The 20359-nt window shown below is 39.2% G+C and overlaps 1 protein-coding gene across 3 annotated transcripts in view; it reads left to right on the forward strand.

Annotated features, from left to right (window-relative positions):
* Positions 1-14568, forward strand: part of PTN (pleiotrophin) — a 72416-nt gene extending 57848 nt beyond the window's left edge. For all 3 annotated transcript variants that reach the window (XM_031589810.2, XM_031589811.2, XM_090144545.1), the window contains exon 5: positions 8415-14568. In XM_031589810.2, the coding sequence (XP_031445670.1) occupies positions 8415-8467 (53 nt within the window). In that variant the 3' untranslated portion in view covers positions 8468-14568. The remainder of the gene's footprint in view (positions 1-8414) is intronic.
* The last annotated feature ends 5791 nt before the right edge of the window (positions 14569-20359 follow it).

Genomic DNA, 20359 nt, shown 5'->3' on the forward strand with positions numbered 1-20359 from the left:
TCTGAATGTGACAATTTACTTCAGGGTGTCTGAACTACCATCTTTAACTAGGGTCTCATTTTGATGTTAGTTATCTCAGTGGATTTATGACAGTGTTTGACATTAACTGACCTTGCATCTTCTTAGGAAAGCTTGCTGTCAAAACATAGAGCCGGGCTTTTGTTAATGAGCAGATATATTCCTCTACCAACTTTGGTGCCACAAGCAGAATGCAACATGTGGTTTCTGGGCACTACAGCTTTGATTCCTACCTGCAGAGAGGGCATCTGACTAACAGCATTGCCAGGGCAGACTATCTGCTCTTTGGCAGAATGACTCGGCTGTTGGTTGTTGCAAGGAGCTCACAGTGACAATTTCTGAATGAATTGCTCACAGGATATGCAGCTACTTGTTGCTCAGACAAACTGGGTGCAACACTGAAAAACAGGACTGACTGCTTGTGACCCATTTCATTTTACAGGATAGGCAGTCTGCTTTTTCCGTGGTGCCCTCCCTCAAGTTTGCCTTTGAGCAGCAAAAAAATGTCTTCTTCTGAAGAGTAGCTGGAGGAAATGTAGGGGGAGAATAAATGATTTGTTAGGACTGTGATTTTGTTTTATTTGAAAGATGCTGATGTCTCCTGTTCTGGCATCATGTGTCTCCCTCTGAAGGTTGCAGAACTCCCTGTCTTTAATGTAACTCATTAGTCATGCAGGCATGCAGCTAGCGTAATAATTAGTATTACAGGAGGCAGAATAATAGGAGCTACTTAAACTAATTAGATATAAAAATGAGGGATTTTCTCATATTAGGCAACAGCTGCTATAGTTAAACAAAAACCTGAAAGGTAAATTGGAAAGTTTCTCTCTTCTTATGAAGGCATGAGGCAGCTTCATTCAAGAGTGTTGCCTGGCACTGACCAGGAGCCTGCAGTGAAGTACAGTGATCTGAGATCTGTGGGACACACACTAGCAGTGGATGCCCAGCAGGAACAGCATGACTGACTGTTATTATTGTTGCTATCATTATGATTATTTGTATTGCATGAGTGCCCAGAGGCCCTGATTGAAAAAGGGTGCCATTGTACTGAGCACTGCATTGTGAGAGGCAATTTTGCCATGAATAATTCATGTCTCATGGAGCTGAGAAATGTGAAAATTGAGAGGAGAAGTGGTGGTCTAGAGGGGTGAGACTGGATACTAAATTCTTGGTTGTGTTTCCCTTAGTCTGAGAATGAGGCTTGTTATTTCAAGATGAAATAAAACTCACAGAGAACTCTGTGAGTCTCTGAGATACATTTCTGTGGCTTGGCCTCTTGCTGATGTAACATGAGGAAATATGATTTTTCTCGTTAATTTAAGTGGGAACAAGAGTAAGCCATATAAGAAAAACAGAACAGAATGATGGTTACAGTGTGGACCAGCCTCAAGCTCATTGCAGGCCTAAGCTAATGAAATTCTGATGTCTTCAAATGGAGGTTTTTTTTCTAGTTCCATTTCCTTCCTTATGTTTCTTGAAAGCTTTCCCCTTTAAATTCTCTCAAGACTGCTTTTGTACCTTTGGAAAATGAGACATTTTGGACAAATAATCTGAGCATTTCATCCAGTTCTACTGTCATTCTGATTCACGCATCCCTGATTCCAGGGAGCAGAAATACATGTAGGAGAGGGAGAAAGATATTTTTAAAAGAAGTAGTTTTCAATTTTTAGTTGTTCTGCAGATTTAACTGGTGATTTTGAAAAATACAGGGAAATTTCATGGGAAATCTGGACCTCCATGTTTTCTTACCTTCTGGTTTGTATCCCAGATGCCTTTTTTCTGTGCTGACTAATAAGATGAAAAACTGGATGTGATAAATGTTCTTGTTTGACCCTCTCGTGCCTGCAGGAGTTTCTTTTAGTATTTAATACAGACTTTCTGGGGAGAAAGTTTAAATAGCCGTGTGTGCCAATTTTCTTACGTGCTCATTGTCTCACTCTCCTGGCTTGGAGGAGCAGGCCAGCCTCCTTGGCATTAGTCACTGCCCTTGAGCTGTGGAAATGCCTGAAGCTGTGGGACTTACTGTGATAAAAGATATGCCATCAGCAAATGTTTACACTCATTACTGTTCCCAGCAGTGAAACAGAGAGAAAGCTCTGTTCTTTTCTTTTTGTCCTCTCCTTTTCTAGTTCTTCACTTCCTTTCCTTTCAAGCTTTATTTTCCACATCACCTTCTCTATATCCTTTCTCCTATCTGGGCTTACTGCAAAAGTTTTGTAGGCGACTCTTCAGCATGAAGAACTGGCCAAAGCAAAGTCTGTACCCCATGCCCTGAGGGTAGACTAGGCTGGGGCAGATGCACAGAGCACAACTGAGAAATGTGCACGTCTGCTTTTCAAAAGCCAACTACGTAAAATGAGGTTTCTATTCACAGTACATAGCAAATAATTTTCTGCAGAACAGCTGTTTACTGGTCTCAGTTTGACGTATGAACTGCTGCAGTGTAGCATTTTGCTTCTATGTGGATATAGGGAAATGCCAAACTCCAAAGAGCTTATTACGACTTTTCGTTTTCAGCAATCTCCTGCAGACACGTGAATGCAGAGTAAACTGAATGTATCAGTCTATTCCTGCACCTGTCTCGTGGGTATTAAGATGGATCTTGTGTTCCACTGAGACAGACAGCTGAAGAGCCAGCCGAGATGGGGTCTCTCTTGTGCTGATTGTAGAACGTGACAAAGAACAGTAAGAATGTCCTTTCCCTAGATCAGCAAAGCAAACATACCAGATGATAAGAAGAAGCAAACAGAAGAACAAAGTAACCAGTTCTGGAAACCATCTTCCAGTTAGACAGACCCCTTCAGCAGTCACTGAGTACAAAACAGACACTGCTTGAAAAGTTTGGCAGCAGCAACTGTCTGAATAATTTAATGGCTTTAATACATGTGATTCAGACTAAAAGAAAATGAGAAGAAAATTAGAGATCCATTTTCCACAAATGACTCTTGTCCATTTCTTTTTCAGATAAATTGTTTGTAACCAGTATAAATCTAGTTGTTCCCCTATAGGTAACACATCACACAATATCTTTCTGGCACATGTCTGCAGCTCCATCTTTCAGTTTGAATTGGGTCCGTGCTGTGTTCACTTGGGAACAAATTCAAGGCCATCCTGAGTGTAAGTTGAGCAAAGTGAGAATCAGAACAAAACCTGCTTGGAAAAGAGTGACTTGGAGGAACAGAGCAACACTTACAGTCAAGAAGAGGCAGTGATTAAGCGCAGAGCTTACGTGTAGGGGATATTATCAGTTGTAATACATTAACAAAGTAAAAATCACATCAAGGTCATTGATTCATTGTAGAGTTGCCTTCTATAGTATTTTAGTTAGTGGAGTATTGCTTTTGCTTCTATCCGGTACAAATTCTGTTTTGTTCAAAGAGCCTTGTAAAAAGAATTCATTTTGGAACAAAATTGCTATTGTATTTTTTTTTTTTTTGCTTTTTTTTTTTTTAACTTCTTAAACTGATTTGGAGTAAGTAAATGCTTCTCTTTCTATAGCAGTAGAAAAAATACCACATTTAAAAGGCATTTCAGAATCAAAAGATTGGCTTCTGTAATCATGGAAATCATGAGGTAGTACTGCTTCTGTTCCTACAGATCAGGGTGAAGCCCTGTATAGTGATCCCTGTACAGTGATTTTTAAAATTTAAAAAATTATATATTTTTATTTTTTTTACCAAGGGACAAAATCCTTGATTTTCTCAAAGCTGAGAACTGCCCCGTACTCGATGACCACCACCACAGCAATCAAGTGCTCTGAGATACTTACCCCAGTGAGAGAGAGAGAGAGCCCTTTAGGAAACCTGTCTTCCTATGTACTGAGTGGGACAGAGTGCTAATTCCTGAGAAAATTGTGTCCTGAACACCTGGTGCTGAAATGCTTACCTCTAACAGCTTTTGAAATTTTGAATGGGTTTTTACAACCTTTGGGGGCACTTCTTGATCTCGTGTATAGGAGGAATTCAGCAATCCATGAGTGAATTTTTACCTTCTTCACCACAAAGGAAAATAAATACATGCAAGTCCTGGCTTTCTGTGCTTGGCTCCCATTAAAATGCAATTACTTCCTTTTTGTACCTTATTCATTAATAGTGGCTTCACATCGTACGTGGCTTCTGTTCGATATAATTACTTTCCTTTACTGCAGGCACAGTGAGAATGAATTCAGAATAAAGACAGTTATTTAAGGAGAATTGCTGCCGTTTCAAATTGCTTATCAGATTAATTTGTTTACTCAGTAAAGTCCTCACCTTAAATTTGCTGCATTTTTCTTGGTCTTCATGCAGATTTGGGCCTGTGACAATTTAGCATTTAATCCTATGAACAGTTGTTAAAGATAAGGCTGTTCAGGTTGTTGAATGATTACAAAATCAAGTGTGTGTACAGCAACACAGCTGGCTCTTGCAGGGCTATTTGTACTATGCTACGTGGGTGTTTTTATCTCACTAGCAGTGCTCTGAGTTCTGGAGGGAGCTAGATGTCTGTGCAGTGCTTGATTGCTGCTCTCTGCAGGAACAGACAAGTATTCTGAATTTGCTCTTTGCATTTGCCCAGGTCCAGGATTCTAGCCTCCAGCTGCATAAGAGCTCTCTCACTGTGAGATAAGAGAGAAGGAGGAGGGACAGCAGAAAGCACATGCTATAAAACAGATGCAAAAGTTGAGAGTGGTTTTTACCATTCTCATTAATATTCTAGACTATGCATAGCTCACTCTCCTGGTCCTTTTGTTTTGCTGCAAGGATATATAGGGGTGGTAAAACTAAGTATTTCCTTGATGTGAAGGAAGCCTGGATGAGTTATAGCTAACTGCTGTGTACTAAGCCATGCCAGAGGTGGCAGGATAGTTTGGCTAGGGCAATATCACATAGTGCACTCAGAGCAACAGGCAAACATCTATCTGTGTCCTTCCTTTCACTGCACAGGTGATGATCCTGCTTTCTGCCTTGCTCCCTCCTCTTATGGGTCCTGAATTCCCCAGAGGTAGCTCATAAAGACACCTCCAGTAAATGACTCAGTACTAAGCATATCAAACCACCTACTTTTGAAGCAGGTAATGCAGTGTATAGATTCAGATTAAAATTAGAATTCAGATTAAAAATTTAGTATGGTCTGGTATGAACCTGGCTTTCATCAATTTCGATCACCTCATTGTAGTGACTGCATATTCTTGGTAGCACCTGTCTGCAGCAAATACATTTTCTGTAGCTAATACACAACCAGTGCACAGGGGCATAGCTCCGTCTTTACAAATTTTGCTTTAACTAGGTAGGTGAGGTGAAGGAGGCTGCTGTTGACCCCAGGGTTCTTGCAGATGGTAGTGGTTTGCTCAAGGTAGACTTTGTTCACTGTGTTCCTTTTCTTTCTTCCTTCTGGCACAGCCCCAGAAATCGTTGAAATCAAGCTGCTTTGTAGTGTCAGTGAAATGTGGAAAGCAGCATAGTGGCTTTCCTAGCATAAAGTCTATTTTCAGTGTGTATTGCTTGAGGAGTTACTGCAGATTCTGACAGTGGGCAGTGATCACATTAAAAAACCTGAAAGGAAATGCCAGAGATGGTCTTGCATACAATCTGTGCTAATTTTGGTAATTTTCTTATATGGAGTAGGAATCTGAATGGGATTATTGGTGGTGGTGTATCTTGGGGATCTTTCCCCCCCTTAACTGGTAGATGTGTGTAGCAGGAGTAAGGGGCAGTTGAGCTTTGAGGTAACTGGCACTGAACTCTAAACTGCTCAGGGCTTTCAATCATGTTGTCAGGGCTGGCATTGCTGGCATGGTGACCCTTTCAGTATAGAGTGGCTGGCTACCCTGGAAAGAGAAATGCTGGCAAAGTGATCAGGGTGACATAGATCACAGAGTGGCATGTGAGATGACTTTAAAGCACATAAAAGTTGAGGCAGCAATGTAGAGTGAATAAACATGAGGACAGTGAAAGACCAAGTGACACAAATATTAGCGGAGATCTGAGCAGTGAGAAAACATGAACACAGTGCATTTTAAAGCAACTTTCTGTAGTTAGCCATGGACATACTGTAGTCTGAATACAGTCAAAGCTGGTGGAGGATAGCTGTGAGCAGACTTGTGCAAGACAGCATGAACAGCAATATTTTGATGGGTCATTATATGGATATTGACATCTAGGGTAGAGTTCTTAAAAGAGCCTAAGGACTGGGAAATATTTGAGCTGTTTTCTTTTTTATATTGCCACAACTCTGAGGTTACATGTGATTTCATGAAGTAAGTATGCTTTGCATCAATACAGCAAAACTGTCTGAAAGATTAAGCTCTGGCAGTGTGAGTACTATCAATGTGAGAGGAATGACCTCCCAGGTGGGAGCAAGGCATCAAGCAAAAACACTTCCCTGTGTAGGTAGATGGATTTGGTAGTTTGTGTGATGTGCAAATTGATTATTGCAAGGTGGACACTGGAGTGAGTTTAGCTTCTCCCTTTCATTGGGAAGTAGATACAGACATCAGGCTGGGACCATAAGTCAAGTGCAAGACATGGTCTTTGAGATGGCAGTCTGATTTGATCACGTAATGACTGCTGAATAAAACCTTCTCCTGGTAATAAGTGACATCATCCCAAAAGTGAGCTGCACATATTTTTCTCTTTGGTAGTGTACTCTTATTAGTCAGCCCACATTCAGACATCTGTTTTCATGAATATAGGTGAATGTAATTGAAGCCTACAGAGTGCCTTATTTTTTATTTTTATTTTTTTGTGTGTGCCAGGTTTGAATAGATTTTACAAATCCTAGTGCCTGTCTTGATAAACTATCAATAAAATGTTGTTTCTTTCTTGGAAAACATAGAAAAGGGAGACAGAAAGATAGGCCAATAAATGCAGTGCAGAATCCAGGAGGATCAGTTATATAACAGGAAATTTAGAGAAAGACTTGAGTAAAAGAGATTAGAAGGGGAGAAGAAAAGTAGTAGGGGAAAAAGAAAGCTTCAGCTGAGTGCAAATTCTGTATTAACGAAAAATGACATTTTGTAATGATAGTTTGTAAAATAATACCAGGTTCTAGAAATGGCTCCAGGCTGTAGGCATGCATACACATGCACTCACACAAAAAGGCAGAGAAATAATAAAGTAATAATAAAAATAATTTTTACATTTTCAAACTGAAAACAATTACTTCTTGTCCTAAGGTACTTTATCCTTTTTCTTATCTGAAGGATATCAACAGAGCTTCTTTGGCTTTAATAAAATAAATTAGTTTTACTGGAGTTGATGGCTATTTGACTGTTGGTGTTACATGAACTGGGTAAGGAGAAAATAATCATATTCACAAAGAAGACCTCCTTAAAGACTAAGAGCTCACTTTTTCATTCAGGGTGATGGATGTTACTTTACCTCTTCACCTGAGATGGACTTTTTTTTTTCTGTTTTCCTCTGAGAAGGAAGGAATAAAGTCAGAATTCAAAAGAGGGAAGTGTCTATCAGTGAAACCCATGTTAAGGCAAACATGAGTCTACTGCTTACTGTTTTCTTTCCAGACAACTACTTCACAGAAACTCATTTTCCATCTCTTGTAGTCTCTGTTTTTCTGCCTTTCACAGTGATATTCAGAGGATTTATTCATTCTCTCGGAGTTGTTAGCTGCCCCGTTACAAGATTGTATATGGGACAAAAGTATCTAATCCCCTTCATTTCTTACTCATTTTTTATGCTTCTTTGTTGATTTCTTCTCCGCATAGAAGACAGCATTACCCTTTATTATGGTGGAAGTTACTGTGGGTATAACATATACACTTTTACTTATATCTTCACATTGTTCCCTTGCCCACCCCACATTAGTCAGAGCAGCAATTGCTCCTGTTGGTACTAATCATCTGGACAGATCACACCAAACCTCTGCTGCCTCTCAAGCGTGCACAGGTGTTTGTTCCAAACAAATGGGGAAGGGCTGGCAGTGGAGAAGCTGAAGAAACAAGTGAGCTCTTACCACGCTCTGGAGTTGCCTTCATATTCAGAGAAAGCCAAAGATGAACAATGAAATAGAAAGGACGCGAGGGAGGGGTATGTGTGTGGGTAGTGTGTGCAGAGCTTTATTCCAGCTCTCTGCTCAGCCATGACCTGGTTTCTCCAGGAGCCACTTGCTGTTTTCTTGTTTTTGGAACAAGTTCCTGACACGATGCTCTGCATGCCAAGCAGGGTCGGTGCTCAGATATGAAGGGACTGAACTAGACGTGCACCCCATTCCCATCCTCCCTTGCTTCTCAATTGTTCATTTTATATTCATTTTATTCAGTTTCCCCTTTCTCTGCTCAGGAAACAAAATCTGTTCTTATGTGTATAGAGAAATAAAGGGGAACTTTCAGGGATATTGGATGAAGTTTATTACAGGGACTTTTAGATGCTGACTGTTTGTGGTTATTGTTGTCTTGACAGAATCCAAGAAGAAGAAAAAGGAAGGCAAGAAACAAGAGAAGATGCTGGATTAATGGAGCCAACTTGGGCAGTGTGAGAAAGGGACATCAGCAAACACGATCGGTTAACAGTTTCATTTATACCTAGGCATTCTATCCTAAAATTATTTATAGCTTAATGGTACAATAGAAGGAAACAAGCAAACAGGCAAAAAATATCCTTTTTTATTACTTCAGTATTTTTAATGTATAACGCTAACAACAGTTTTTAGAGGCCTGTGATAAAGGACTCCAAACTCATTTAGAGAAAATTCTGTCTATTGCATATTGAACAGTGTAGAGGTTTTTGAAATAGTTTTTTTTTTTTTCTCAAGTCTTGCTGTAGGTCTCAGTCTTGAAACTACTCCCTGCAAGCAGAATCTGAACCTGTGTAGAGCCCTGCCTAACCCAGTGATACCCTGTGTGGATGCAGGAGTCTGGTTGGGTGCAGTTATATTTTAAATTAGAACCGTATGTCTGAAACAACAAACAAATACTGTTTCTTAAGTTGTTGTTACACCTGGATAACTCCATGTAGTTATTTGTTTAAGGAGAGCATGGGGGCATTTTGTTGAGCATTTGCAGGCAAAGAATTTTTTTCTCTGTGTGATGAATGTTCATTCTTAACTGTCATACTCTGGGTAAAAAACAGTGGTGTTTGTAGCTTGGTTCCTGGCAGTAAAAATTGTAAAATCTTTCAGTGGTTTGATATATCATGGTCCTAAATTTTTAGGATTTTGTAGAAAAGATACTTTCTACAAAAATATCTAGGTGGAAGGATAGCAAAACTTTTTTTCCTCTTTTACCATGTTGACAATGGTGACTGATAATGTCATCTGTTTTACCTGCAAAAGCACAAACATGCTTTTTTTCTTTCTTCCTTTTTAATTTATTTTTTCTTTTTTTTTTTCCAGAACGAAGAATATCTTTTACATAAAAATCTAATTGTTGCTATTCTGCCTGATCCAACTCTCTTTTGTATTAGTGGGAATCTTCCTGTTGATTTTAACTATAGATGGTTGAAAATAGAAATTATGTCTACTGGGAAGTAACAGAACAAATCAGTTTGGAAGATGGCTCATATTTCTGACCAGAAAGGGGACATTTTATGAGAATGGAAACAAATAAGAATGAAATTAATTTTTAGTTTTATTCGTCTATTAGTATAGCAGAATGAAAATGTCAAGATGATACCTTTTGCTTTCTTCCATTTTTAAATAAGTAAGAATACCTTGGAAAATCTTAGCCATAGAGATAGATTTTTTCTTTTAATTTCTTTTATTTTTTTTTACTCAAAAAGGAAAAAAAAAAAGAAAATGTAAAACCTGTTGTTTTCTGTTTGTTTGATTTAAAATATTTCAAATAATTATGAGTCCTGAGAAAAGTCACAAAGGAGAAAAAAAATCTCGCAGTGAGTTGGTATATTGTCAGGTAAAAGATTGTTATACAAGCCAAACAACATTCAGACCAGATATATCAGAAGAAACCTATGGGATTTCAGTGCTCAAATTCTTTTAAAAATCACCATTTGAAAATTATAAACCTTACATTTCATGAGCAAGAAGTAAGCTTCGCCATTGGTGTAGGCCCCAGGCTTTGCCTGCTGGTCAACAGGAAGTCTCCCGTAGTCTCCCTTTTGCTCCTGCAGATACTCATTGACTTCAGTGAAACTGCATCAGGGTGCAATCATCTGGGTAAATCACAATGCTCTTTTGGAATTAGCTTATAGTAATGCAGAGTCTTTTACTGGTCTATCTTCTCACTTCCCTTTTCTAAGCAGAAAATAAAAATTAAAAAAAGCAGAGCTTGTCCACTTTTATTCTCTCACATGGGGACTATAGCTGATCTGGACTGACAGTGAGGCAAGTCCTTCTGTAGACATTCCCAAATCCTTCTGAAGCCAGGCTGCACATAGTCAGGATAGACTAGTCACAAATATTTCTCAGACTACTTGGGTGAGTTTTGCAGTCTTTGTTGATGTCCTTGTTATTTTGACTATACTATTAGACATACCTGAGACAGTGATATAATTAATGTCCCAGATATGGTGGACGTGCAATGACCAAACCCAAAATGACAAGTTGCAATTCATAAAGGCTTTTATTTGGGTGATGCTGGGTGCTATTTTTTTTCCTTTTCATTTTGTTGTTTTGTTTTGTTTTATTTTATTTTGTTTTATGGTCTGATCAGGTCTGCCTTTGCTTATGCCTCAGACTTGAACTAATGAATTGGTAGATCTGATTGACGACAAAGGGAGGAAGAAGCTTTTTCACTCACCAAAGGTTTGTCTGTCAAAATGCTGCATCAGTTCACTTGAAGTAGTTCAGCTTTGAGTGTAGACACTGTTGCATCATTGTCTTACATGAGTTAATCTAGTCCACATTTCACAGGGAGCTGGCAGTAGTTGGGATTGATGCTGAGACTTACAGTATGACTCTCCATTAGCAAACCTTAGATATGACTTCTCTTTTCTACTTTTGTGAATAAAAAGAAAACAAATTCCCTGTGCTTCCTCCATCACCTTTTGTCCCTTGCAATTAACTGCCCATCTGGATTGCAAAAGAAACATTCCTGATAGATTTTGAAGGAAGTCAGTCAAATTCCCATTGTTACAATGATAGTGTAGGGCATCCATGGAGAGAGTTTACAGAAATCAAACAATCAAACAAAGCATCACACTAGGACCAGAAGGAAGTACAGCAGTCCTGTGAGCAGAGGGTGTGAAATAGGAAGACTTCCTCTGTACCTCTCAACCACATACATCTGGGTCTATATTTGCATCTTACTGTTAACGTGTATCTATCATACTTTACTCAAATGGCAGCCTTTTTCTGGGAGGTCTAAGTGCTCAGAAAGGAGAGGGGTGAGTTGCTGAACACCAGAAAAGAGAGATTCTGCATCCAGCCTCTGGATTTCAGCAAGTTTAAATTTAGAGAAATTTGTGTATAGCTCCCACTGCTTCCTCTAAGTAAGCTGAGCCATGCTTCCAAGCAATTAGGCTGTCTGTATCTTGATTTAAATCAGTATTTGAGGAATGGGGCATTTTAACACTTCAGCACGTCTCCTGGCAGAAGTGCCCCTATTGAAAGAGAATCATTGCTTGTCAGCCTGGCATATTTCACAGACTAGTAAGTGCAGCAAGACTATAGCATAAGTTATGTTTTAGGGCAAGGCCCCAGGAGGGGAAAACATTTGCTGTACATTCAGGTAAATACTAATTTCTGGTTCTCATCTTCTAATCATACTACTACTGGTACTGTTTTTTCAAAGGGAGGAAAATAAGCAGAAATACAGGAGTGATAATTATAAAACATATCAACAGACAATGTAGCATTGTTCACAGGGCCAATGTCAAGAAGAAAGAAAAACTATCAGGAGCATTTTATGCAAACTTCTTTTTCTTGCTTCTTTGATTAGAGAAGGCAGGATTACTTGGTGTCACATTTGCTTTTTGTCTTTGCTTTATTTGTGCCTTAATGAGAACTAGGCGTTTATAGGGTGTTACTGAAATTATGGAAGAGTCCCACTCCATATTCAAAAGAAGGCATCCATCAGGAGACAACCTGGCTTTCCTTCAGTCTAGGAATCTGTTCTTTTTTCCTATGCATGAATACATTTTTTGTACTCAGTTGCTATTGAAATTGCTCTGCAACAACAATGTAATTAACAATGTAAACCTCCTGATTTTCCAAAGCTAAATATTGTTCAGGTACACCATTCTGACATGACACAATAATCTTTTACATCTCCCAAATTCTCATGCTAAGGAGAAGGATAGACATCTCTTATTCAATCTTTTAAAGCTCTCTAGGAGAGCATCTTATGCAAAGTTCTGACTATATTCTCTCCTGTATGGGGACAGATTTCACCTATTGCCTGCCCTCCACTGCTCACCCCTAATTTTAGTAGTATTAGTTGGTTTTCCAACAATTTTGCTAAGGCAATCCACCTCCCACCTAACATCTGCAGACATTTTTGATCCTTCCTAATGCTAAAGGATATATCCTCCACTACCTGCTGACTTGTTGTAAAACAGTCCCAGGAAGCCTCTACCATCAGTTACCTCTTATTGTGACCTTCTAACATTAAAAATAAATGAAACAGTGAACGTGTGTTCATCAGAAGATGACAGTGAACAAAGTAATATAAGAATGAGCAAGTTAGTTCTCTGTATCTGTTGGGAGTGTGGCTTGCTCTGTCATAGCTCAGCCCGAGTGAGGCTTCCTCATGGAAAAGAAATGCATCACTTATAATGAAGAGTAGAGAGTGTGATGAAAGAATGGCTACTCTCAAACAGAAGAGCCCCTTAGCTACATAAACAGAGCAAGAAGTTGGATCATTTCCCAACACATTCTCTTATACCTTTAGATTAAAGGGAAGAAACATGGTGCATAGAGTTTCATATATAGTGAGTACTGTCTGAGCAAAGTAGAGTGTGGAAGGACCCTATTAAAGTTCATGGATAATTGAATTTGAAGAAGGTCTAGATAGTGTTTTTCATAGCAACAGAAATGTTCATGTACTTTTGGATTAAAACTAAACAATGAGGTTTAATAATTCTTCTAATGTTCCCCTTCTGCCATTCTTCTGCCTTGTGGCCCCATGACTGACCCAAGCAGAAATGATGTATTTCAGGGAAAACATGAGAACTCAGCTATATTCTCTGTCATTACATTGGTAGGGCTGTGCAAGCCCTCTGTCATTTCTGCAGTTTTCCGTTTAAATGTGGAGTGTCTTGACGTCACAAGTTTCCAAAAAATAAGTACATATCTAAAATCACAATGAAACTGAAAGCGTGAGTCCAGTGTGTGATTTTTCTGATGAAACAAAACAAAGACTCTCCAAGTGTTCCTATTTTGGAAAGTCATTCAAAGTTAAAGACCGTACAAAAGCTTTAGCATTGAATACTGTGATGTAAAGCTAGGAAAATGAATAGCCTCTGCAGGGCTGTCTTACCCTTAGCCAACTTCATTTAATTAATTACACTGTTTGAATTCCCTCAGCCTAATCTGCTTGGCAGCCAGGCACTATCTGACTTTTCTCAATGGATGATTCATTACACTTCCTATATTATAATTATATAGCTCATCTAGGTTATTACATCTGAAGAAAATGGCTCTGGTAGTCCAGAGACTATGGTGATCACTGAAGGGACTTGCAGCAGATGCAGGCTACTTCTGCTGCCTCTTGGAGCTAGGAACCACGTCATCAGGATGTCAGTCAAACACAGCATCTTTAAATATACGCTCATACATATTGCATATATATAAAGATCCATGTACATTGAAGCAAAAGTATATAAAAAAGAGCATCCATAACTCAAAATGTGACTCACAACTAATGCTGCCATGTTTTAATGCTAAAGCAGAAGTGAGAGAACTTTTGGCCTGTGTTCTGTTTTTTTAATAGAAGAGTAGTATATAGGCTGGAGAGTCATGTTTCTTCTCTTCTCCAGCACAATATTTTAAGGATAGCTGTGCCCAAGGAAAATGCAAACACACACCAACGAAATGGCCAATAGGACTTTTAGTATCAAAGTGACACTCTCTTCTGTCACAGTAAGAACATGGAAGGGCTTTATTCAAAGCTTCAAAGTGGAAGAACTGATTAAGTGTGAACATTGAAACCTAAGAAGAAAAAGGCTTTTTCTCTGCAAAGAAAAAGTGAGGAAAAAATAAAGAAAAGAAAAAAAATAAATAATAAAAACAACAAAACAGAAATCCTCTTGATACCTGTGGTTTGGGTGCTAAGTAAGAGAAGAAATGAAAGTCAAAATAACAAATTAAAGCCTGAGTATCATGTTCAATGGATTTCTAATTCTGTATATATCTATTAAACCAGTTCTATATATCTTCTCATGGATTATGTTCTTTATGCTGTTCCTTTTTTTCTTTTATTTTTTCCAGTTTGTATATTGATTTTGTAAGCTAGTAGTGTGTTACCTTTTCAATTTTTTAAAACTTGTATGAAAGCCATATATCCATATTATAGAATGAAAGCATTAATCCTGTAACATCCTTAATGTTTCCCTTAGCTCTGTGGGATTGTGGGAGGTTCTAGCGAATGTATATGTTTACCAATTGTATCAACATAATTTACTTGCTCTTAGTGGCGATAAAGAATTAAATAAACTAATACACAGAAACATGGTGTCATCGTTTGGTTGCAAATGTCAAAGGCTTCAGAAATTTCTAAATTCCTAAGATTATTAGTGGTGTGACTCTGTTGTACTAATTTCCTGTTAACTATAGGTGTTGCTGGCCTCCAAAACACTATTCATTTCTGTAAATTCAGAAAGAGTTTAAATCTGTAGGAAGAAATCTGCCAGCAACCACTTCTAGCAGAAGACGACTCTTTGGTTTGGGAGTACTGAAAGCTGTCTGCTCCAAATTCCCAACAGTTATCATTTCTAAAAACGAGTTTGTTTCAGTATAGTTGTTTCATTTGGCATAAAATTGGCAGAATGATGGGTTACATACACAAGGAGTTTGGAATCATTTATTTTAAAATTATTCTACCAGATAAGTGGTGGGAAAACTGTTCTCAGCCTTGTCATGCTCAGTGACTTTAATGACTGTATGTTTAGTGAGAGATTATTAAGCCTTAAGAGTAGAGCAAAGATGTTAAATTATATTAATGGACTGCACTAAATGATGAGGAAACTCAGGTAATGCTCACTGTGTGCTAATTTATTCTTTATTTTTTTGTCTTTTCATTATCCTTGTTTTTTTTTTTTTTCTAAGTCTCATTTCTTTTCCAAATCTCTTGCTGTTTTTATTTATGTGCCGAACCATTAGTTAAAATTCTAAAAGAATGAATTTTTCCCTACAAAGTTTTCTGTCAGTCACTGTCAAAAGAGGGAGATGCTCCATAGCACTTACAAGACTGGAGATTTACACAATCTTCAAAAACTGTTTGGGGGAAAGGTAGGCTTTTATAAGATATGAAAACTGATAGAGCATTCTTCAAACCATTAATGGACTCAACAGAATGAAACCTTTAGAAAGAAGACCAAGTGTTTACTATTGTTTAATTACAAAAGGAAAATCTGAATTCCTTTTTTATATACTTATTAGCAATTAGTTACATTTTTAGGTTAGTAAATAATAATAGTTTTACAATGCTCATTTTCTTAATCGAAAGCTATCTGGATCTTGTCAGTAAGTCTGAGCTATTTGAGGACTATCTCAAGTCTTCCACAGCTTTCCAGCGCTCCATCACACAGAATGCATAGGTCTCTGATTTCTCCTTTCCTTTCCTTGCAAAAGTCAGTATTTACTGACTAAGCCTTAAACAAGTTTTGCAAGGAGCTTTCGAGTCAGCTGTTTTCTGGTGGGTTGCATTAATTGCTTCTGGTGGGTCTTAGAAGGCCATCTCTGTCTTTACAGAGCCTATTTTTGTTATGTTTGGGGTATATGTATGGAGAAGACTTCATGCAGAAGATGCTCATCCTCTGATGCTACCACTCTGTGCTCCATACTTCTGGGAGTGGTGGTTCATGGAGTGGCTCTATGGATGCAAGCAAGAGCATTGGTGGTGAGTGGGAGGAGATTTCCTTCAAAAGTACCACTGACAGAGTGGAAGCCTCTTTGAGAGTTGTAAAACTACAGAGTTCAACTTATGCACTACTAAAGCTGAAGTAATCAGTTTTCAATTTGTCGTCCTTATGGCCTTATACAGGGTAGAACTGTAATTAATACTTGAATGCATAATATTCACACACACACACACGGACACTGTTTATCCATTGCCTATAAAATGACAGAAATTATCTGATTTTTGCTCAGAATGGAGATTTTGAGCAATAAGGTGTTCATGTTCAAGATGAAGCTTTCCTGCAAATTAATTCAGCTCTTTCCCTTTGTCCTCTTTCATGGTGATAAGGGACGCCACCTTAGCAGATTTCTTCTCTCAGGTTATCTTACCAATTTGCCTATACTTGTCATCACTAGAAAAAATCCAAATGAAAGACAGAACTCTTTTATCTTATAGTGAAACACAAATCTGTTATAAATTCTCATCATTTTCTGAGAAGTTTTCTTAAAAAGGCCACTATGTGCGTGACCAGTTCTCAAACGAGATTTTACTTAAATTACAAATATACATGTGCACACACATGAACATTTTTGCGTGCAAGAATACACACAAGTATGTGTATGTACACACACACAGTCTCTTATACAGTGTCAAAAATAGCTCTGAAGTTATAGATGGCCTTATTGCTATACAGTCACCATGGAAACTATTGTCTCCATTGGAAAGAATATTTTTGTTTGTATTTATTCCGTCTCTTCTTATTAGTTGCACTATAGTTCTTTTAATTTTCTGCTTCCTTCCATTCCTACCCCAGGAGCAAAAGATGATAGCTTGGATCTGAAAAGGTCAGTAACAATTTTTTTTGTCTTGTTCAATAGATAACGCCTCTCAAGACCAGTTAGTTTCCCTCTCAAATATATAATAAAATAAGAAAGCGCATATTGATAAACATTTTCAGTTCACTGATGGCTATATAGTAGTTATTAAGTGTTACTGGGGGCTCTAGGGAGAGAGTAAAAGAGAAAAGCAGTATGTGGAGGATGGAGGAGAGTGCAAAGATCTTTCCATAACACTGCCAATTAATTTGCATACTATTGCATTTTGAAATACAGGCTGATTTTTTATGTTTTTTAACCCTGATGTACAATTTCAGAAGTCTGTTATTGATCATAGAAGACTTCTGCACCCATGTAATTATATATTAAATATATATTTCTTTTTCATTTCTTAAGGTCTGGCTTTTTTACTGTATTAGTTCTTGTATTGCTGTTATTAATTAGTAGGACTACAGGTGCTCACAAGACTCAGCAAAAGTCAAGTGTGGTTGGTGCCACTTGGGAGTGTGCTGTGGGTTTCAGTCCAATGCAGAGACTGTGGGGATGACTGTGACACAGAGGGAATCTCCAGCCTGAACAAATGGACCCACTTGCACTTTCTTTTCACAGCACTTAAGATAGTGGACAAAGAGAAATAACACTGATCAATCTTATTCCTGTTGGACTCTCTTCTTCTTTTGCTTTCTTCCTTTCTTTTTTTCTTCCCTTCTCTCTCTCTCTCTCTCTCTGTGTTTTACGTTCTCTTTTTTTCCATCCTCCCAGTTTTTCTTTCGCTCCTTCTTTCTTTTATAACTGTCTATTTTATAACTCTTTCTATCTCTCTTTCCCATGTTTATCTCTGCTTTTCCTTCTGTCTCTGTATCTGTATGCCTTTCTCCCTCTCTCCCTCTTTTAAAAAACTAGGTATGCATGCCAGAGAAAGAAAATGAAAAAAGGCCCATACTAAGGACCGTATTTACAAAATAGAGTTACCTGAGCAGGGGATTGAACAGGTTGAAAGAAAAGCCAAGGATTCCTTCTTTTATCTTGAGGTCAGATATTATTAAAAAGATTTGTGTTGAATTCAAGACTTGATTTTGCATATACTCTGAATGTGAAGCTGCTAATTTCCAGCCTGGAATCCTGACATTCATGATATAGTGGATAAATATCCTCAAGCATATAAAATCTCAGTCCTGTAACAATTTATGAAGTTTTGCTTTATGTGCTGCAGATAGTCCTACTGATTCCAGAGGACCCTTTCCAGCGTAAAAAGCCAAGGACAGGACCAGAATCATTTGTCCTTAGCTAAACTGAAGTACAGAATTGGTTGTGTTGCCATTGTCCTTTCTTGATGACATGGTTCCAACAAGCTGCCTTGTGACAACGGAGTGTCACAAAGACAAAACATTCTCTTGTGATAAAAACTGTTTTGTAAGTAGTTGAATTAGAGCTGAGCCTGTGTATCATCAGTGCTACTTGCTGTCTTATCAGGAAAGCTCCCTAAATAAGCCACCCTTTTATCTCCCAACATGAGAAGACAAGTATATTATATTTCAGTGCTGCAACCTTAGAATCAGGGTCACAATAAAATGGCACAAAAAAGCAGAACAAACGTGGAGAAAAAAAAACAAATGGAAGAAAAAATTGAAAAGACAGCCTCCTTCCTGCTTTGTAGAATTTATGCTACAAGTCTCTGAAGTAGATGGAGAGGTAGAAAACACTCTAACCTTAAAGCCAGAAATACACATCTGCGTTAGTAGAGGTAGCAATGACAATAATAATTTAGCAGCAGCCATGATTATGCTTTGTACTGTACTTTAGTAGTATGCTCTCAGTTCACAGAATCACAGAATCACAGAATGACCTGGGTTGGAGGGGACCTCAAGGATCATGTAGTTCCAACCCCCCTGCCTAGCAGGGCCACCAAACATACACCTTTACTAGATCAGGTTGCCCAGAGCCTCGTCCAACCTGGTCTTGAACACCTCCAAGGACGGGGCATCCACAACGTCCCTGGGCAGCCTGTTCCAGGACCTAACCACCCTCCTAGTAAAAAACTTCCCCCTAACATCCAACCTAAATCTTCCCTCTTTTAACTTAAAACCATTTCCCCGTGTCCTGCTATTATCAGCCCTTATGAAGAGTTTACTCCCCTCCTGGGAGTAAGTTCCCTTCAGATATTGAAAGGCTGCAATGAGGTCGCCCCGCAACCTTCTCTTCTCCAGGCTGAACAAACCCAACTCCCTCAGCCTGTCCTCATAGGGGAGGTGCTCCAGCCCCCTGATCATCTTCGTGGCCCTCCTCTGGACCCTTTCCAAAATCTCCATGTCTTTTTTGTACTGAGGGCTCCACACCTGAACACAGTACTCCAGATGGGGCCTCACAAGAGCAGAGTAGAGAGGGACAATCACCTCCCTATCCCTGCTGACCACCCCTCTCCTGATGGAGCCCAGGATCCCATTTGCTTTCCGGGCTGCCAGAGCGCACTGCTGGCTCATGTTAAGTTTCTCATCTATCAGGACCCCTAGGTCTTTCTCTGCCGAGCTGCTCTCAAGGACAACTCCCCCCAGCCTGTACAGGTGCCTGGGGTTCTTCCGGCCCAAGTGCAAAACCTTGCACTTTGCCTTATTGAACCTCATTAGGTTCACCCGAGCCCAGCTTTCCAGCCTGTCAAGGTCCCTCTGAATGGCCTCCATTCCCTCCACCGTATCGACTGCACCACTCAGCTTGGTGTCATCAGCAAACTTGCTGAGGGTGCACTCCATTCCCTCATCGATGTCATTAATAAAGATGTTAAAGAGCACCGGTCCCAAGACAGACCCTTGAGGGACACCGCTCGTTACCGGCCTCCACCTGGACATAGAGCCATTGACCACCACCCTCTGTCTGCGGCCTTTCAACCAATTGCTTATCCATCTAGTTGTCCACCCGTCAAATCCACTTCCCTCCAGTTATTGCCTTCGATTCAAAAACTTCTAAGCAATTTGTCAATGTGAGGTACCCACCAACCTTGTGTACAAGGCGGAGAGTTAATCTCTCAGGTTGTGTTTAGGCTCCCCCTGTAGTCAATGGAGCATGACAAGTCTGTTCAGAAGGTGATTCCAAGTAGAAGACTAATTTAACAAATCTGAAAGATGTCATGAAGGGCCTCCCTCTTTGCTAGCTGTGAAGGGAGCTTAGGGAAATGAAGGATATTAAGCTGTTCTGAGTTTTACCTGTAGTTTGCCCTCCCATTAAGACAGCAAGCTGCAACATTCAAGGCTAGCACTTCAAACATATTTAGGAATTTTAAAAATAAGAGGTGTTAACTATGATAACAGAGGCCAATAAACATAATGCAAATGAACTAAAATCTTGTGTTGTGGCAGCAAATGACCCAGTGCAATTCTTTCTTGTCACGGATTGTGGAGGGAAGACTGCCTAGGTAACACAACTCTGAATGGGACTGGAGAGTAGGAAAGAGGTAAAACAGGAGAGCTCAGCACCTCCTTCTTGGCCCTGGTGATTGTAGTGAGGCAGAGAGAAAGCCTCGGCTTTTGTTCAGTGGTTTGGCTCAGGAGCAGGATGGAGGCAG

The sequence above is a fragment of the Phasianus colchicus genome, chromosome 1, assembly GCF_987193195.1.
Source record: "Phasianus colchicus chromosome 1, bPhaCol1.hap1.1, whole genome shotgun sequence".
NCBI classification, from domain to species: domain Eukaryota; kingdom Metazoa; phylum Chordata; class Aves; order Galliformes; family Phasianidae; genus Phasianus; species Phasianus colchicus.